General features: G+C 42.7%; 1 protein-coding gene across 3 annotated transcripts in view; it reads left to right on the plus strand.

Annotated features, from left to right (window-relative positions):
• Positions 1-21,235, plus strand: part of LOC121884594 (rho GTPase-activating protein 27-like) — a 33,717-nt gene extending 12,482 nt beyond the window's left edge. For 2 of the 3 annotated variants that reach the window (XM_042393461.1, XM_042393462.1), the window contains exons 4-22: positions 3,917-4,132; positions 5,052-5,231; positions 6,051-6,218; positions 6,488-6,556; positions 6,668-6,745; positions 6,855-6,950; positions 8,426-8,506; positions 8,705-8,770; positions 11,426-11,493; positions 11,624-11,711; positions 12,477-12,578; positions 13,328-13,426; positions 14,562-14,634; positions 14,723-14,836; positions 15,114-15,212; positions 15,310-15,387; positions 15,718-15,852; positions 16,999-17,104; positions 18,824-21,235. In XM_042393461.1, the coding sequence (XP_042249395.1) occupies positions 3,917-4,132; positions 5,052-5,231; positions 6,051-6,218; positions 6,488-6,556; positions 6,668-6,745; positions 6,855-6,950; positions 8,426-8,506; positions 8,705-8,770; positions 11,426-11,493; positions 11,624-11,711; positions 12,477-12,578; positions 13,328-13,426; positions 14,562-14,634; positions 14,723-14,836; positions 15,114-15,212; positions 15,310-15,387; positions 15,718-15,852; positions 16,999-17,104; positions 18,824-19,004 (2,097 nt within the window). In that variant the 3' untranslated portion in view covers positions 19,005-21,235. The remainder of the gene's footprint in view (positions 1-3,916; positions 4,133-5,051; positions 5,232-6,050; positions 6,219-6,487; positions 6,557-6,667; positions 6,746-6,854; positions 6,951-8,425; positions 8,507-8,704; positions 8,771-11,425; positions 11,494-11,623; positions 11,712-12,476; positions 12,579-13,327; positions 13,427-14,561; positions 14,635-14,722; positions 14,837-15,113; positions 15,213-15,309; positions 15,388-15,717; positions 15,853-16,998; positions 17,105-18,823) is intronic. The other variant, XM_042393463.1, reaches the window with a different exon arrangement.

Here is a 21,235-nt window from a genome sequence, read left to right on the forward strand (position 1 = left end):
GAATAAAACAAGACATAAATTAATAATAATAATGATTAAAGTAAATAGAGTTTTGATGTGTGGAATCAAACCTGTGATCGGGTGCTGACTGATTCAGAAGAGTCGACTCCTAAAAAAGAGGATGACTGCCCATCAGGAGATGGGGGCGGGGCTACACTCTACATGGGGCGGGGCTGCAGCCTGTAGGGGGCGGGGCTACAGCCTGCAGGGCAGAGCTCAGTGTGACAACATGAAGCAGCTTCAGTCACAGTCAGATCAGAAACAAACACAAACTCTCTGTGGAGTTTAACGCTGGAGAGACTTTAATAACAGGAAAAACAGAAAGAGATGCATCATGGGTAAGTCCAGACATTTCTGTAAATAAAACATAAATATAAGTTTAAGTTGATATGTTTATGTTGTAGTTGGTTAACTCTCTGCAGGTTCATTTTCCTTCAAACAAACACAAACATCTTGAAGAGTTTGTAGTTAATGAAGCGAAACAAAAGCAGGTCGATGAGTGTGTTCAGGTTAATGTGAAACTCTGACCTCTGACCTCTGACTAACAGCTGGTTAACATTCAGAGGAGACAGACCCTAACAAGCCCCAGGTTAACTCATGTTTCCATGGTAACAATCAACAAAAAAATATGAAAACATGGCTCATAGTCGGTGGTTTGTTAACAAACTTAAAACAACAAAATTATTACCAGCAGAGGAAGAAATACTGAGACCTTTTACTTCAGTAGAAGTAGCAGTACTGCTGTTAACTGCAGTACTACAGTAGTACTGCAGTACTACTGTAGTACTGCTGTATACTGTAGTACTGCTACTTGTGTATTTCTACTGTACAAGTAAAATGACAGGTACTAGTTGTTAGAAGTGAAACTACTCGTGATGCAACGTGTCCTCTCTCTGCTGTATTTATTACACAGATTTACAGTCCAGAGCTGCAACTAATGATTATCTTCATTATTGATTAATCTGTCAGTTTAATGTTTCCACATTAATCGATTCGTTGTTTGGTCCATAAAATGTTGAAAAATGCTGATCAGTGTTTCCTTAAGATGACACAAACTCAAAGATCTTCAGTTTACTGTCAAAGAGACGAAAGAAAGCAGAAAATATTCACGTTTAACAAGCTGCAATCAGAGAATTTGGACTTTTTCTTCTTTAAAAACGACTCAAAGCGATGAATCAATTATCCAAACAGTTGGAGATTATTTTAATAATCGGTAACTAATCGATTAATCGACTAATCAGGTTTTCAGTCGTCTTGGAAGTTTAATGTTTTGAGTCAAAGAGGATTTAATGAGACTTTATATGTGAAAACATCTAAATGAACCAAAGATAAAAGCATCGTCTGAGTGATACATGTACTGCAGTAAAGTGTGACTGAGTCCATCAGCTCTCATCGTTATGTACGAACGTTAAATAACGTTTAACACAGACGTTAAAAACATTTGAAACATCTTGACTGTTTCTAAAGAAATCCATCTGAATGGTTTTCCAGACTCTCTGCTGCTCCTCTTCATCACTTCAACATTTGTTTACTTGTTTACCTCAAACGTGCTAGTTCTTGTTTTTGACTTTATTTACCTTCTTTCTCTCTTTCCTTCATATTTCACCTTTTGGTTTACAGCTAGACTCTAGTTTGTTCTGGTGCAGATGATGTAGAGGTTTGTGTCATTCTTTTCATCACTGTTAGTATTGTTTGTTTGTTTGTTTGTTTGTTTGTTTGTTTGTTGAATTGTGATGCAACATATATGTCATCATGAAAATATCTGCTTCTTCTGTAAAAAGTCGAAGCTACGAGACTGTGGACATAAAGATTTCGGGGTAGAGGTTAACTACGACTCCCAGGGTGCATCTCGGCAAGAAACAGCCAATCACAGAGCTTAAAATCTGGTTTCTCTGATGGCGAGCAGAAGCTGAGGATTATGGGTCACTCTGAGTGAATTCAGTAACCATGACGACACGTTTTGTTTTGCAATTTCAGTAACGAAGCGTTTTGAATTCATCTCCATAGCAACAGCAGCAGCAGAGGCTCATGGGTACTGTATTATTCTCTCAGACAGAAACAAAGTGTAAATAATGTAAACTGGTGTCAGAATATAAACCTGCAGGATGGTTACATCATCATCATCATCATCATCATCATCATCAGCAGCAGAGTTCAGTCACAGAGGAAACTGATGAAAGGAAACATGTGAAAACAGAACGAGGAAACAAAGAGAAACTCTTCAGGACTGAATGTTTCTGTCTGCAGGTGTTTTTATAACGCAAAGAATCTAACAGGAAAATCAGGCTGCAGAGACTTCAATTACTCTGGTTAATGTTTGTGTGTGTGTGTGTGTGTGTGTGTGTGTGTGTGTGTGTGTGTGTGCGTGCGTGCGTGCGTGTGTGTGTGTGTGTTTATAAAACATGGGAGGAGTTCTTCCTGTCGGACAGCAGCTCACCCACAGAGACACAGTTACAGTTAATGACAGTCAGACAGGAAGCGCTGCAGCATACGTTCATGTTTCAGGGCGTTTTCACAGCGGCGGCTTTTCCTCCTCGCTGGGATCCGATTGTGCAGATCTGAACTCACACTCAGACCAAAACTACGATCCCACCGACTACCAGGAGAACTCTGCCAGTTGTAGCCAGGAACGCTTTGCATGCTGGGATGTTGATGAGTGAATTTAGTTGTTAACAACTCGCTGCAGAATGAATCGAGGTCACACCTGGACGAGCAGGTAGAACGTCGTATTAACCAGCGGAGCGTCTTCATCACCTTCTTCCTGTCTTTACATTCATAGTCCCGCCCCAGATACACCCGGCCAATGAGGAGAGAGAACGTTCTCACCCGGCCAATGAGAGGAGAGAGAACGTTCTCACCTGGCCAATGAGAGGAGAGGACGTTCTCACCCGGCCAATGAGAGGAGAGAATGGCTTCTCCACCTGGCCAATGAGGGGAGAGGACGTTCTCACCTGGCCAATGAGGGGAGAGGACGTTCTCACCTGGCCAATGAGGGGAGAGGACGTTCTCACCTGGCCAATGAGGGGAGAGGACGTTCTCACTCGGCCAATGAAAGGAGAGAACGTTCTCACCCGGCCAATGAGAGGAGAGGACGTTCTCACCCGGCCAATGAGAGGAGAGGACGTTCTCACCCGGCCAATGAGAGGAGAGGACGTTCTCACCCGGCCAATGAGAGGAGAGGACGTTCTCACCCGGCCAATGAGAGGAGAGGACGTTCTCACCCGGCCAATGAAAGGAGAGGACATTCTCACTCGGCCAATGAGAGGAGAGGACGTTCTCACTCGGCCAATGAGAGGAGAGAATGGCTTCTCCACCTGGCCAATGAGAGGAGAGGATGTTCTCACCTGGCCAATGAAAGGAGAGGACATTCTCACTCGGCCAATGAGAGGAGAGGACGTTCTCACCCGGCCAATGAAAGGAGAGGACGTTCTCACTCGGCCAATGAAAGGAGAGGACATTCTCACTCGGCCAATGAGAGGAGAGGACGTTCTCACCCGGCCAATGAGAGGAGAGGACGTTCTCACCCGGCCAATGAGAGGAGAGGACGTTCTCACCCGGCCAATGAGAGGAGAGAACGTTAGTGATGCATTTTTGAAAGTGTTTCTCGCCCTGTGGGGGTCCGAGGTAACCTCCTCCTCCTCCTCCTCCTCCTCCTCCTCCTCACAGCGGGATCACAACGACGTATCCTGTTTTTTTAATGAATGTATTATTTATTTACCTGTTGTTCAGAGCTCAGGATGCTGCTACAGCGTCTCTGTTGTTGTTTATGACTCAGACAGTCTGAGATTCTGCGTTTTGTTGTGATTCAGCTGTAAGAAGTTCTGATCGATCCGTCGCCGTCGTATTGTCTGTATTGATGTTGTGATTTCTAGTAACATCTCTAATGCGATCATATCCTCTCTCTCTCTCTCTGTAGGACCAGAGCTCGCTCGGCCCCGACTCGCCCGTCTACGCTAACGTCTCCAGTCTGAAGAAAACGCCTCAGATCTCTGTCGCTGGCCCCGCCCTCCCCGCACCACCGCCCCCTGACCCCGCCCCCGCTACAGCAGGCCACACCTCCTCGTCTTCTGGCTCCTCCTCCTCCGGGATGATGAGCCCCGCCTCCCCCCTCAGCCCGCATGATGACTGGCAGGTCAGTGACCTCTGACCTCTGATAGTTCAGTTGAACCACTGAAAGGAGACGAAGTTTATTTATATTTAATGTTAAACATGATGTTTGTGAAGCTTTTATTCATTTTCTTCTCACAGTTTTTCACAACTGTTAACACACATTTTCTCAAAACTGAACAACAAACCACAAACACAAAATGCAAAACTCTACAAATCAAAGCGAACACGTCGTCATGGGAACAGATCATCTCAGCAGGTTTATGACTTTAGTGTTTTCAGTGTTAAAGATTGTTACAGTCGTGTTTATCTACTTTACATCCAACATTCAGTCAGATAAAAAAAAACACAACAAATAAACAAATTTTCAAAACTCTAAACATAAAAAGACAAAAACAAACTATTTATTTGTGGCCACATTTCCGCCCAGCGTCCCTCATACTGCTGCATGGTGGATCCTTCCTCCTCCTCTTCCTCCTCTTCCTATCACTCCATTTCCCTCCAAAACAGGACAACATGTGTTTACATGTGTAAACACTAGTTGCTGAATAAAGTTTTTAGTTTTCGTTTTGATGATGAAGAGAACTGTGTGACGTGGATTTAAAGGTTTGCAGACCTGGTTTGGGGTTTTGCTGCAGGAGCTTCAGGTTTCACTGACTGTGTTTCAAGTTGCTCAGAGTTTAAACACCTGTGAGAAACTGTATGATGATCAATTATGATCCTATTTTACAGTCAGAACCAATCACACGTTTAGTTCTCTTCACATTTACTATAAACTGGTCGGAGCGTCTCCTGCTCTCCTGCAGAGGTGATTAAAGTTTCATCAGATGTAACCTGAGCTGCTGGAGATCAGATGAACAGGAACAGGCGACGGGTCAGTGCCTTGCTCAGAGACTCCGCAGCAGGAGTCACATGACTCTGACGTCCTCCGTCTCCTCCGTCAGGTCCACACCGACCAGGACAGCGGGAAGCAGTTTTATTACCATCCTGTAACCAGACAGACCACCTGGTCCGACCCCCGCAGCCCCCCGCCCCCGCCCGCTGCAGACGTGGACCAGTCCAAGGGGAGGGAGGGGGGACACCTGGCCTCCCCCTCCCCTCTGCTCTCCCCCGCCTCCTCCCAGGTACAAAACTCCAGAAACACAAACAGAAACTGATGAAACTAAAGAGAGAAAAGAGTTTTTAAGACTGAACGATGTTGAAGTGGAAGTTTAGACAAAACCAGTGAAGGAAATGGAAGTGACAGAGATACTGGGCCTCGTGCAAGAACATTCTCATATTCTTCTCTTCACACTTTTCTCCGTGAGGTTTTCTCTAACTGCACAAACTTGTAGTAAATCTGCTTTCAGCCTCCTGATGATGATCAGCAGCATCATCGACATCATAAACACTGAAAAAGTTGAAGTGGAAACAAACTGTTTTCACACATAAACAGCATTTTAAAAACGACCTTCAGATTGATTGATTGATTGATTTATTGGTTTATTGAACAGGAAGACTTCAGCATGGGCCACCATACTGTCCCTCTGTATACAGTCACCATAAAACAATGTAAATACATCAAAATAGAATACAATATACTTAAATATTTATACTTTAAATTTAAAATACCAACATGGAACGAATACAGTTGTGAGGCGTTAAATCTAAACAGAAAACTACTGTTATTTTTAAAGCTAATTTTAAAGTGATAAAAAGTGTTTCTGTTAGTAAAGATAATGTCTCCTCACTTTATTTGTTTATATGTTTTGTTTGTATTTATTATCTTTATTTACATAGTAAATGTTCATAATGTTTACCTGGGTTATTTATTAATCAAGCACTACATAAAACATGAAGATGAACGTATATAAATAATAATAATCTACATAATCCAGTACTAATTAAAACATTAATTATCCCTGTGTCACCATGGAAACTGACATCCTGGCCCTTCCTGTCAGGGTTCCTGTGGTTGGGAGCAGCTGGTGGACAAAGCCTCGGGGAGGTTCTACTACTATAACCCCACCTCAGGAGCCACGTCCTGGACCGCACCGGAGCCGCTGTCCCCCCCCTCACCCTCCCCCCTCCCTGCATCTACAGCCGGCAGCCGGAGACACGACGACAGACCGGTACGATCCAACGTTCACGTCAAGCAAACACAACAGCTGTGTGTGTTTACCTTGAGGTCAGAGGTCACAGCAGAGCGTTAACCCTCCTCCATGCAAAGTTCAATAAAAGTAGTGGAACCATCCGTGTGATTTTCAGGCAATTAGATGAAAGAAATCCATGTTTCTGATATAAAAACATTTGAAAACGGGGGGCAACAGGAGGGTTAAGGAATTAAAAATGGTGAATTTTCTTTAACAATTGTTAATTATTTGATTTAATTCAACTGAAGCCTCCACTGCCAGAAGAAGATTATCCTTTGAATGCAGAGAGAGAGAACAACGACGCCGTCTCCACAACGGTACGAAACACAGACACAGTGATTCCCGTTCAGTCCGCTTTAATCCCGCTCAGCAGGTCTTCAATGACGAGCGTTAATGTGATCAATGTTGTCGTTTTATTCTTTTCCCAGCATGCTCAGCAGCATGTGCCTCTGATTCCCAGAGCTCAGCTGGACCTGAAAGACAGCAGCAGCCCCCAGTGGAAGGAGGTAATCGATCGACAAACCAATCAATCAATCAATACGTTATTCAATCAGGTGCGAGGCAGTTTGTGTGCCTGATGTTTAATTCATTAATCCATTGATTTATGGATTTCAGATCCCCAATTTGCCCCAGAGGCAGATGGGAAATGGAGTTTCTGAGGAGGGAACGTCTCTGCAGGTCAAGAACTGGAGACACAGCGTGGCGGAAGAAGTGAGTCAAACCAATCAGCTGCTGAGTTATCGTGTTCTCACAAGTTATCATCTTGTTATCACAAGTGTAGGAATTTGTGCACTCAAATAGCTTTATGATTTTATGGGGCAATTATGAGTTATTATTGTGACACATGAAATTATTTTTCCAGTGATATAACTCATATTAGAGTTGGTATAATAATAAGGAAATAGTCCTCCTTGTTGGACACACAAGAGAGGTCAATTAGAATTATGATTGTCATTAATCGTTATTATGATTTTGTGAGGGTATAAAGTCTTTTAAGGTTCAGTGACTGAGATGCACAAGAAAACACAAACAAGTCCACTTTAGTTACATGCACATTTATTACTAATACTACAGATACAAGTACTAAACACCACAACATTTAACAGACAAGACACAAGAGGGAAACTGGTGCACAAGGCTGTGGCTAGTGAATGATGCAGAGTTATCTATTGTGTAGTTGGTATGAGAGACCTGATAAACAGATGAGATGACTGTTACCTGAGAAGCAGCGAGTCAAATCAATGGTACAACAGCTTAGTTCTGAATCACCAATTGAAGTTACAAATCATGATGCACCAGGGTTTAAGCACGTTGATGAAGGTTTTGTAGGAATACTTGTTTGCTCTCTGGGGCGGCTTCTTGTGGAGAATGGAGTCTGATGTGTTGGGGTGAGGAGCTGGAGTCTGGACCTTGTAATGATGAGTGAGTCAGCTGGTCAGAGGTTGGAAGAGTTCCCATTGGAAGAGAGCTCCTGGTTCATGCTCTCCGAGGCTTGATCCTCAACTCACTACTCTAGACTTTTGAGGTTTCACTTCCTGTTGCTCTGAGTCACATCTTTAGACCAGCAGTTCCCTCCTGTCCACAGAATACGGTTACTCCATTAATCAAAGTATGTACAATTTAGCTATTGCAGAATTCCTTTTTGATAGTAGCTTTAGCGTTCTGACAATGAACCGAGCAGAATGGTGCTAAATATGATAGCGTTATCATGGATGACAGGATAATGTTAGTGGTACATTTCTTGGCTTAAAGGCAGTGGAATAAAGGTCTAACCAAAGTACATAACAACACACATATGATACACACATATCAACATACAACAATAATTGTCCTTAGACAAAATCTAAAACTAATCCATGGGTTTTACAGTCCTCTGGTCTTTGGTCCATGCTATTTGAGTGTGTGTGTGTGAATGGGACATGGCATATAGTGCAGCGTGTCTTGTGCCTTATGCTGGTTTGCCCAGTGATCAGTTCTTGGGTTAGTCTTTCAAAGTTGGTGCCAGCTCGTCTCTGTGTGAGTTATGATAATCGATCGTAGACGAGTATCTGTAGATCAAGAATAAGCTGTTATCTTGTTCTCACAAGTTATTATCTTATTTGTACAAGAGCTATTACATATATTGTGCACTGGTGTACTGGCATATAAAATGTTTCGGGTTTATTAAAGTGTCCTCTGTGTTACAGACGTTTGCTCCGAACCTCAGGAGGAACGTCTCCGACCTCACTGATGTGTCCAACAGAAGACACTCTCCTGACAGCCAACAGGTACACACGTCACACGCCATACCTTCGTTACATGTGTAAGCATGCAAACGACAATAAATGAACCTTGAACCTTGAACCTTGAACACACACACACACACACACACAGTCTCATTCAAATCCATTACACTTACTCATCTGTCCATCATTCATTCAGTCATTCTCTCGTCATGTGATATCATCCTGTTTTCCCTCATCAAGCTCTCTGATAGGCTCAGACTGAAGAGGAATCTGTCCAATCGAAGCACAAACTCCCACCAACTGCACGTAGGTCCTGGGCCCTGATTGGCTGGTGAAGTTGCTGGGTGTCTGTTGGGCTGTCTCTGTCAGAAATCAGAGTCGTGGCAACAGTCTTTAGTCTCTTGTAGTAGCCATGGAAACTCATGTTACAGCAAACCGGGCTTTACTAACACAAACTAACCTTTGATTTAATTTCTAAAACAGTAACTTGTTACCTTTTCTGAGCATGACGTCAGGAGGGCTTTTAAGTGAGTGAACACCAAGAAAGCAGCAAGACCAGATGGTATTAGTCAGCAGGATCTCAGACTATGTGCTGACCAACAAGCGCCGGTGTTCACAATGATATTCAACCTGTCCCTGGCTCAGTCTGTCAAACTCCTTCAAGGAGTCCACCATCATTCCTGTGCCCAAGAAAACAAGACCAGCCCACCTGAACGACTACCGCCCAGTGGCACTCACCTCTGTAGTGATGAAGTGCTTTGAACGGTTGGTCAAGAATTACATCTGCTCCTCACTACCCAGCACACTGGATCCACTACAGTTTGCCGACTGCCCCACCTGATCAACAGAGGACACCATAGCACACGTCCTCCACACCACCGTATCTCACCTGGACAAGAAAGGGAGCTGTCTGAGATTACTGTTCATTGACTACAGTTCAGCGTTTAACACCATAGCTCCCTCCAGGCTTGTCACAAAACTCAAGGACCTGGGATTAAAACACCTCACTGTGCATGTGGATCCTTGACTTCCTGACGAACAGACCCCAGGCGGTGACAGTAGGCAGACACACCTCATCTACCCTCGTCCTCAACACCAGAGCACCCCAGGGCTGCATTTTGCGCCCCCTGCTGTACTTCCCGTACACACACGACTGTGTGGCTACTTTCGACACCAACACTATCATCAAGTTTGCTGACAACACAGCTGTGTTGGTCTTGATCATGGATAACAATGAAAAGGCCTACCTGAAGGAAGTAGAGGACCGGACCAACTGGTGTCAGGACAACAACCTACTTCTGAATGTCAGCAAGGCAGAGGAGCTGAGAGTGGACTTTGGGAAGAAGCGGGAAAAGAACTACCCCCCCTCCCCCCTTAATATCAACAGGTCCTCGGTGGAGAGGATGGACATCTTCAAGTACCTTGGTGTCCACTTCACTGAGGGCCTGATCTGGGCGCTGCATACTCACTCAGTGGTGAGGAAAGCAAGGCAGAGATTGTTTCACCTCAGACGTTTGAGTGAGAGCATCCTGATGGGGAACATCACCGCCTGGTAGAGAAACAGCACTGAACAGGACAACAAGGCCCTGCAAAGAGTGGTACATTCAGTTGAACATACAACGGGCGGTGAGCTACCCTGCCTAAAGGATATTTACACCAAGCGCTGCAAGAATAAGGCCAGGAGAATCATTTAAGATCCCTACCACCGAGATAACGGCCTGTTCTCCCTGCTGCGGTCAGGAAGAAGGTACCAGATACACCAGGCTCAGTGAGAGGCCAGGAAGAGCTTCTACCCTCAGACCACTAGGATAATAAATGAGGTCCCTGCCTGAGACTGCCCCGCCCCCCAAATAGATTTGATTGATTGATTGATTGAAGAGAACTTTTTGGGCAGCTCAGACTGACAGTGCCTCCTTCTGCACCTCCTCAGTATCACCACATTGTGAAATATTTCGGAGACAGATGTCAGAAGAATCATTAAATGTCCTGATGTAGCCGTAATGAACACCGCAGCCTCCAGGGGGCGCTAGCCTGATGTCACACCTTAAATATTGCCCAGAAAGTGACTCTGTGTTTTTCCACTAACCCTCCTGATCATCCATCGTGTGCATTAACAGAACTTAACAAGAACTAACTGCTTTAATTTGTGTGCAAATATCTGTTGAGCTTCATTTAATAGCGTATTGTTCCCAATATTAAACAATACTTTATTCTGGACAATAATTTTTCAAAAGTGAGTGTCATCTATATTCAAGAACAGGACAGTGACGTGTTCACATGATCATCAGTTCTTTTTGAATTGAGAGAGTGATGTATTCTGGGTTGTTTGTAGCATTAATGTTGCTAGGTTTATAGTGAGTAACAATGTCTATAAGAGACATGAATGGGATTTTTACACCTGAAATATCTGCACCTCACATCTCTATCATCTGTCAAACAGCAGAGCAGGAATGACTGATGATGAGGAGCTCAAACACAAACAATGATCAGTGATGGGAGAGTGACACAAGATTTATCTTCTGCTTTATTTTTCCAAAAACAGCTGTTGGAAAAGGCAGAGGCTTCTTATAATCAGGGTCGTCTTATTTTCAGGACAATATGGTAACTTTTCTGGAAACGTTTTCATCAGCAGATTTATTCCAATTTGTAATTAAATTGTAGTAAAAGTTTCATATTTATGGACATTAACAAAATTGAACCTCAACCTTCTTGAAGAAGTTATAGAGGTTCTTGAGGAGCTAGTTTGGGCTGTTTAGACATTTTAAGAGTCCGGGTGTTATTCCCAGTGCCTGTCCAGTGTTTTAGCTGCAGATGCAGGGAGGAGACTCAACCTGCCGGGCTGCCATAGACACACAAACACCACTCCCTTGTTTATACAGGAGTCACATTTCAAAGCTGACCTGCAGGTAAAAGAAACCTGAGGACTCACCTGTCCTGCTGTCTACCTCTCTGTCTCTGCAGAGCCACCTGCTGGAGAAAGCAGGAATCATCAACAAGACCAAAGTAGCCGATCACGGCAAAAAGATCAGGTGAGAGCTGAGGACTGAATGTAACGTCTGAAGTACAGTTGTATCATTTTATATGTCTTAAATTCGTGCTGCTGTTTGTTCAGTTTGGAGAGAACAGTCATTGAGGTTTGTTGTTGTTGTTGTTGAACAGGAAGAACTGGGCTCAGTCCTGGACCGTCCTCCATGGAGGGATCCTCACCTTCCACAAAGACCCCAAATCTGCTCCGACTGGGAACGCTGTAAGAACCAGTTACACACAGTGAGGTCATCACTTCCTCTGTATTTATCTCTTTGAAGAACGTGGAGGGCGTTTTCTTTCTACGGTTAAAAACTAACAGTTTGTGGGTATTTTATCAGAATTTTCTCTCTATTTGTGTAAATTTTTACAAATTTTAGACTTAAGAATAAAAATTATCTAGTTTTATTAGCTTTTAGATGTAATGTTTAATGTTGGGAAATTTTATTTACAGACAACAATAACTGAACAGTTAACAGTGAAATGATTTAAAAACCAAAACTTTATTTTTGACGTCTGGTCAGAATTTCCATATAGGGTGTTTGTAGTGTTTCTAAACTCTTGTCTGCAGCTCTAAACTCTATTATTATGCAGTAATAATAATAATAATAACACAGCAAACACTCAGTTATGGTGTTAAACTTAGCAGATCTTCCAGCAGGGATAAACTGAATTTATTTTATCTTCGTCTTAGTTTTATTTTTCATACTACATATTCGTACATTAACCTGCTAGGAAGCTTTGTGACAAAAATGAGCCCCTGCTTCCCTTTTTTCCCCAAATTATATATTGATTACATTTAGATGGATTTTATCAGCTGAATCATATCACATCAAGACTTCAACTAGTGAAAATGAAGCTTGCAGAGCAAAACGTTTTGCTCTCTTTAAGATGAACATCTATTCAGAAAAATAAACTCGTGTTTATGTGTGACATCACAGATCCTTTGTTCACTTTTTATTAAAATTATATTTTCACTCTTCCTCAGATGAAGGCGTCACAGATCGTTCCAGAATACACCGTCGAACTGAGAGGAGCTTCAGTCTGCTGGGCCTCCAAAGACAAGTCGTCCAAAAAGAACGTTCTCGAGGTACACCACCATATCTGTTACCATGGTTACAGCCAGTTCTAGAGGTTCCAAGTCTCTGTTACCATGGTTACAGCATGTTTTAGAGGTTCCAAGTCTCTGTTACCATGGTTACAGCCAGTTCTAGAGGTTCCAAGTCTCTGTTACCATGGTTACAGCATGTTTTAGAGGTTGCAAGTCTCTGTTACCATGGTTACAGCATGTTTTAGAGGTTCCAAGTCTCTGTTACCATGGTTACAGCATGTTTTAGAGGTTCCAAGTCTCTGTTACCATGGTTACAGCATGTTTTAGAGGTTGCAAGTCTCTGTTACCATGGTTACAGCATGTTCTAGAGGTTCTAAGTCTCTGTTACCATGGTTACAGCATGTTTTAGAGGTTCCAAGTCTCTGTTACCATGGTTACAGCATGTTTTAGAGGTTGCAAGTCTCTGTTACCATGGTTACAGCATGTTCTAGAGGTTCTAAGTCTCTGTTACCATGGTTACAGCATGTTCTAGAGGTTCTAAGTCTCTGTTACCATGGTTAAAGCCTGTTCTAGAGGTTCCAAGTCTCTGTTACCATGGTTAAAGCCTGTTCTAAAAACAGACTTCTATCTCCATCACACTTATCTTGTGCTGTGTCACTGCTACCGTGGTTTCTGTGGTTACAGGGATCCTCTTTCTGACAGTGTGGACTTGTTACCATGGTTACAGTGTCTGGTGTTCTCTTCTGACTGTGTAGATGAAACTGGTGTCTGTGTGTTTGTGTCTGCAGCTGAAGACTCGTCAGGGCTGCGAGTACTTGATGCAGTACGACACCGAAAGCATCATCAGTGACTGGCTGAAAGTGATGCAGGACACCATCAGACAGCTGGTACCAATCACACTCACACTGACTGTAGATCTACCATCAGACAGCTGGTACCAATCACACTCACACACCGACTGTAGATATACCATCAGACAGCTGGTACCAATCACACTCACACTGACTGTAGATCTACCATCAGACAGCTGGTACCAATCACACTCACACTGACTGTAGATCTACCATCAGACAGCTGGTACCAATCACACTCACACACCGACTGTAGATATACCATCAGACAGCTGGTACTAATTACACTCACACTGACTGTAGATCTACCATCAGACAGCTGGTACCAAACACACTCACACACTGACTGTAGATCTACCATCAGACAGCTGGTACCAATCACACTCACACACTGACTGTAGATCTACCATCAGACAGCTGGTACCAAACACACTCACACTGACTGTAGATCTACCATCAGACAGCTGGTACCAATCACACTCACACACTGACTGTAGATCTACCATCAGACAGCTGGTACCAAACACACTCACACACTGACTGTAGATCTACCATCAGACAGCTGGTACCAATCACACTCACACACCGACTGTAGATCTACCATCAGACAGCTGGTACCAATCACACTCACACACTGACTGTAGATCTACCATCAGACAGCTGGTACCAATCACACTCACACACTGACTGTAGATCTACCATCAGACAGCTGGTACCAAACACACTCACACACTGACTGTAGATCTACCATCAGACAGCTGGTACCAAACACACTCACACTGACTGTAGATCTACCATCAGACAGCTGGTACCAAACACACTCACACTGACTGTAGATCTACCATCAGACAGCTGGTACCAATCACACTCACACACTGACTGTAGATCTACCATCAGACAGCTGGTACCAAACACACTCACACACCGACTGTAGATCGACCATCAGACAGCTGGTACCAAACACACTCACACTGACTGTAGATCTACCATCAGACAGCTGGTACCAAACACACTCACACTGACTGTAGATCTACCATCAGACAGCTGGTACCAATCACACTCACACACTGACTGTAGATCTACCATCAGACAGCTGGTACCAATCACACTCACACACTGACTGTAGATGAGCTGCTGGGGAACGTTGTTTCATTTAGTGGAACTGTTTCAGGAATATGAACACCTGTCAGAGGACGAGGACGAAGCTGCTTCAGACAAAGAGGACAAAGACAAGAAGAGGCCACGTGAGTCTATAAACACACACCGAATGCCGTCATTTTGAGACTGAAATAAGTCAGAACACCTTCACTCTTCTTCTTCTTCTGTTTTTAGTGGCTTCGAGTTCGTCAGCCGACTCTGAGCAGAGACGAGTTCGGACTAAACTGCGACGGTTCCTCCAGCGGAGGCCGACGCTGCAGAGCGTTAAAGAGAGAGGATACATCCGAGGTGAGAAAGACCAAAACCTGCTGCCTGTTTCCATGGTGACCAGACTGTGATCACATGAGAAACGGCATCATGAAAACATAATAAAAACACAAAAAATGTACAGATTATGTGATTAACCACAGAAAACAAGTGACTGGAGTGATGGAAAACACAGACCTCCTATACATGACATGTTTGCTGCGTCATGTACGTTGCGTTCTGTCTATACAACGTTACACTGAGTGAAATATTCAGACAGACTCCATGTTTTTACGTCACTTCTTTGTCTTCTTCCCAGATAACGTCTTCGGGTGTCACCTGGACACTCTCTGTCACAGAGAAAACTCCAACATTCCCAAGTTTGTGGAGAAGTGTATTAAAGCGGTGGAGAGGAGAGGTAAACACATACACACATAAAGATACTCAGATTTCATACAAACACACACACACACACAGAGCAGATCGATGTGTGTTTTAAATGTTTGTGTCTTCAGGTCTGGATGTTGACGGGATCTACAGAGTGAGCGGAAACCTGGCTGTGATCCAGAAACTACGACACAAAGCTGACCACGGTAACATCGCGACACATCACATCTCCAACTTACAGCAAGAAAAACATGTTTCACTGCTCATTTGGGCTCCTGACTGTTGTTTTAAGACACGTTTTATTTTCATTTCTGTAACTTTATTTAAATTCAAGGATTTCTGAAAATGTCCTAATAATTTTCAAGAAGCCTCCTGGAAATAATAGAGAGACTCTGGTTTAAATAGAGCAGTTCCTTCAAGGATATTCCTGTTTTTCTTTATAAGTAACTTAAACCCTGCTATACTTGGTTATTGTCCAGTCAGCAGGAGGTTTTCATTCTTCTTCTTCATGTGTTGTGTTTCTGTGGTGGCTGCAGAGGAGCACTTGGACTTGGAGGACGGTCAGTGGGAGGAGATCCACGTGATCACCGGAGCTCTGAAGCTTTTCCTGCGAGAGCTTCCCGAGCCTCTGTTCCCGTTCAGCTGCTTCGACAAGTTCATCGCTGCCATCCGTCAGTACTTAACAAAACCTACGTCACACACTCTACACGCCTCAGACTAAACTGCTTAATGTGACACCAACTGTCTGTTTAAACCACAGCAAGGAGAAAGTTTTACCTTAAAGTAAAAATCTGAATATTTAGCTTCAGGTCATTTTGGTACCAATTCAATATGTATCTATTCCTCTACAGTCATCATACAAATGTACAAACCTTTAGCCTCAGACAGCCAAAAATCCAGCGATGGAAGAAGTACTCAGATCCTTTACTGCAGTGTAAAAATACTCCATTACATGGAAAAGTCCTGCATGAAAAATCCTACTACAGTAAAAGTACATAAGTATTATGAGCTTGATGTAGTTAAAGTATTGCAGTAAAAGTACATAAGTATTATGAGCTTGATGTAGTTAAAGTATTGCAGTAAAAGTACATAAGTATTATGAGCTTGATGTAGTTAAAGTATTGCAGTAAAAGTACATAAGTATTATGAGCTTGATGTAGTTAAAGTATTGCAGTAAAAGTACATAAGTATTATGAGCTTGATGTAGTTAAAGTATTGCAGTAAAAGTAGTGGTTTGGTCCCTCTGACTGATATATTATTATATATGACATCATTAGATTATTAATAGTGAAGCATCAGTGTTAGAGCAGCATGTTACTGTTGTAGCTGCTGGAGGTGGAGCTAGTTTACACTACTTTATATACAGTTAGCTAGTTTAGTCCAGTGGTTCCCAACCTAGGGGTCGGGCCCCTCCAAAGGGTCAGCAGATAAATCTGAGGGGTGGTGAGATGATTAATGGGAGAGGAAAGAGGAAAAAACAAAGTTCTGATACACAAATCTGTTTTCAGTTTTTGGACTTTTTCTCTAATCTTTGATTTTTGCTGAAATATTGGATCATTTGAACATTTATTGAAATGAAAGCATGTGAGAAGTTTAGAGGGAAAAATCACTATTTGGTGGAGCTGTTAACAACTCATAGACATGTGAAATGTGACCCCGACTACACACTGCTTTTTGTAAGACGTCAAAAGACAAAAAGGTTGGAAACCACTGGTTTCATCTTTAACAATGTGTTGTATTTTAAAAGCATTTCATATATGTTTGTCTTGTAGTTGTAGTTGTTTAAAATGAACCTACCAGTGTCTGTTTCCCTGCAGAGGTCCCAGACTACAACCTGAAAGTCTCCTACATGAAGGATCTGGTTCGTTCGCTGCCTCTGCCGAACCACGACACCATGGAGCTGCTGTTCAAACACCTGCTCAGGTGAGTTCACATCTGGAACCAGTCTACAGAAGACCTGGAACTAGTTCTTATACCTGTACGTATTAACTCAGGAGACACAGATTTACCTTTAAAACACTCGTATTGTTGAGATTTGATTAAAGTACAAACTCTCTGCTGTTTGTTCAGATCATATAAATATGGCCGACGTCTCTCCACTTCCTGCCGCTATGCACAAGTAAAGCCAAAAATGACAGAAACCATCTTTGGGAAACATTTATTTGACATGTACTTGATTGTTGTTTGATTTCTTTAGTCATGTCTCATCTGCTAACATGGAGGGGGCGGGACTTATGAGCTATACTGCAGCAGCCAGCAGGTGGCGATCCAGCTGTCAATGGTTCTGACTGACTCTCTAGAACCTTGGAGAACTCCAGCTTAAACTGACAATATTAACCTGTGATGTCTATAACTTCAGCTTTAAGTTCACTCTGGATCAAGTTTCACACATCTGTCAACAGAAACCCTGCCTTCATTTAATCTTGTTTCCATTATTGTGCCTCTTTATTTTCTCTTCTTAGTAAATAAGAGATAAATTATCCAAAATTCAGTTGCTCTGCTTTAAACTAGATCAAAGTCAGCAAGAGAAGTCCAGATTGCATCATCAGCTAACAACACAAACCTTTTCAAAATGATTTTAAGTTAATCAATTCACATTATTTTACATGGAATTATTTTGTCTTAGTTCACTATCCAACCTGTAATACCATGTAAGTCCAAGTTCATGTGTATTTGTAACAGACAGTATCATACATGAGCGTTTCAGAGTGAACGGGGAGCCAGTGGAGGTGTTGGAGAACTGGAACGATGCAGTCTGAATACAGTTTAATGTTATAAATAATAGTAATAGACAACATGATGTCTCTGATGTCAGCTCCTCACTTCTCCCAAAACATTGGAGCACATTTTCAAGTGGATGATATTTTGATAAATGTGCCACAAAAAATCTAAACAGCTAATTTGTTGTCGTAAATAAATATCAAAACTAAATTTGAAAATTCTAACAATAAGAAACAGGAAGAGTAAGAACATTTCTGGTTTACAGCTACAGTCTGTAGCTCGGTCTGGCTGAACTGGACTCCGGTTTTCCTCCTCGGTTCGATCCGTTTGTGCAGATCTGAACTCAAACTAAAACAAACACACAGACGCTTTAGAGGAAGTGATGTCAGTCTGGTCCCAAACCAATTCTCCATCTGACCGACTGCAAGATGTACTCAAAACCAACAGCTGGCTGGAGAATGAATCAAAGTCTGACCTGAAAAAACAACCAAGTGCGATGACTTCTTGACATGCGGGCAGATAGGAGCCAAGAGACGAGCGTAGAACAGTTCAGACTGAACCGTTATAAAAACTCATTTGTCCCATCGTCCATTACGATTGTAAACAGCAGCAGTTAAATGTTGTGTTGGTGGAATGATGCATCGTCACAGAGAACTTTACAGATGCTGAACATGTGCAATACTTCAGTTGTTGGTCGTATGTTCAACGTGCAATATTATCTTCCTGGTTTTATAAGCTGTAGTGTTTTCTAATCACGTTATTGGTCTTATTGTGTTTTTGTATGAATGATATGAGGAATGTATGTCAGTATGTTTGGGAGATGAATATTTTTGATATGTTAAAGCTGAACCCGAGGAACATTTTCCTAACGGGACGATGATACGTGATCTTAAACACCGGTGTCTCTCTGTCTGCCTGCAGGGTGATCGATCACAAGGAATCTAACAGGATGTCGGTTCAGAGCGTCGCCATCGTGTTCGGACCCACGTTGCTCCGGCCGCAGACCGAGTCGGCCAACATGACGATCCACATGGTGTTCCAGAGCCAGATAGTGGAGCTCATGCTCAACGAATTCCAGACCATCTTCTCCTCCGAAGGGTAGGGGGACCTCCAGGAGCTCCTCAGAGAACCTGACAGAACCTTCAGAGAACCTCCTGACAGCTCCTGCAAGCACCCAGAACATCATGAGGACTGCCAAAACCCTCCTCTCAAATTCAAGTTGACAGGAGATTAAACCTGGACGTATCTAACCACTGTGCCTCAAATGACCCAGGTAGAACCTGAGTGGAACCACCTAGAACCCTGGACTGGATCTGAAACCTCAACAGTCTGCTTTACTGCCATTTTCAAGAACACAGATCAAATAAAACTTATTTGGCACCTTAAAAACCCAAAACAACTGTCTTTGAGTGAGAGCTCTCCACCAAGCTCCAAACCCCTGTAGAACTGGATCTGAAACCTCTAACAGCTGCTTTGTTGCTCTTTCAAGGCAACAGACTGAACAAAACACACTTACATTAAACATCCGTCTTTTAGCGAGAACTTTCTACCAAGTTCCTTCCCTGCACCCAAAGTCCTCCCTCTTTCTTATAATTTAAATTTTAAAAAGCCCAGGTGGATGAACTTGGAACCTGATGTTTTCATGATGCTCCTGTCTTAACCACTGAGCCTCAAATGACCCAGGTAGAACCTGAGTGGAACCACCTACAACCCTGGACTGGATCTGAAACCTTAATAGTCGGCTTCACTTCTATTTTCAATGCAACAGATCAAACAAATCACCTTACAGACCCAGAAAGAATTATGATCAAGAACTCTCCAAACAAGGTCCACATCCTTCAAGAACCTTGTAGAACTCAGGATGCAAACATCACGTCCTGTTTTTAAAATTAATAGACCTTAAAGTTCATGGGGGTTGAACCCCAAACCTGTTGAGAACATAAAGTCCCGTCTGACCACCAAGACCTAAATGATAAATACAACCTGAGTGGAACCATCTAGAACTAGAATGGGATCTGGAACCTCAATAGTTGGCTTTATTTCTATTTTCCAGATATCAGATCAAACAAAATACACTGACATGGCACCCGTAAACCCAAAACATCAACTTTCCCACCAAGTTCCAAACCCCCGTAGAACCCTTTAGAACACTGGATCCAATCTCCAACTCCTGTTTTTACATTTCTGGACATTCAAGTTCATTCAAGACATTCACAGGAGGATGAAATTGGAACCAGATGGATACACCATGTCCCTCTCTAACTACTGCACCTTTAATGACCCAGGTAGACCCTTAGTAGAACCATGTAGAACCCTGGACTGGATCTGAAACCTTAAACAGCTGCTTTATTGCTCTTTCAAGGCAACAGACTGAAAAAAACACCTTTACAGAAAACATCCGTCTTTTAGAGAGAATTCTCCACTAAGTTCAAACCCTGCACCCAAAGTTTTCCTTCTTTCTTTAAATATAAATTTTAAAAAGCCCAGGTTGATAAACTTGGAACCTGATGTTTTCATGACACTCCTGTCTTAACCACTGAGCCTCAAATGACCCAGGTAGAACCTGAGTGGAACCACCAAGAACCCTGGACTGGATCTGAAACCTTAACAGTCGGCTTCACTTCTATTTTCAAGAACACAGATCAAACAAATCACCTTACAGACCCAGAAAGAACTGTGATCAAGAACTCTCCAAACAAGGTCCACATCCTTTGAGAACCTTGTAGAACTCTGGATGCCAACATCTCGTCCTGTTTTTAAAAGTAATGGACATTAAAGTTCATAGGGGTTGAACCTGGAACCCGTTGAGAACATGAAGCCCACATCTCACCGCCAGACAACCAAACCTTTATGTTCCAGGTAGAACCTGAGCGTCAGTATGTTCTGATACCAAGTATTTGTTTTAATTGCTTTCTGAATAGAACAAAGAACGTCACTGTGTTAAACACTGGATTGTGATGATGTCAGCAGTCATGTACGTTAGAGGTGGACGCTAACGGGCCACGTGTTGTTTTAGACCGTCGGAACCGAAACGAAATAACATGAAATGAAATAAGACGTCCAGTATTTGTGCTAAGCTAAGCTAATCACATCCTGGATGTTCTGTACTGGACACACGGAGATGGAACTGATTCTGAAGAAGACAGAACAAAATGATTTATTAAATGTTATTACATGTGTTTAAGTCTAAAGAAAGTTTAACAAAAGGATGTTTTCACACAGAGAACCAGAGGATTTACAGACATGTTTAACTTTGGGGATGATTTTTACTGCTGTAACGGTGACTTCTGTACAATGCTGTATGTTTTTATAGTGTTGAGGTTTATATGTATT

The sequence above is a fragment of the Thunnus maccoyii genome, chromosome 18 (genome assembly GCF_910596095.1).
Source record: "Thunnus maccoyii chromosome 18, fThuMac1.1, whole genome shotgun sequence".
Classification (NCBI taxonomy): Eukaryota; Metazoa; Chordata; class Actinopteri; order Scombriformes; family Scombridae; genus Thunnus; species Thunnus maccoyii.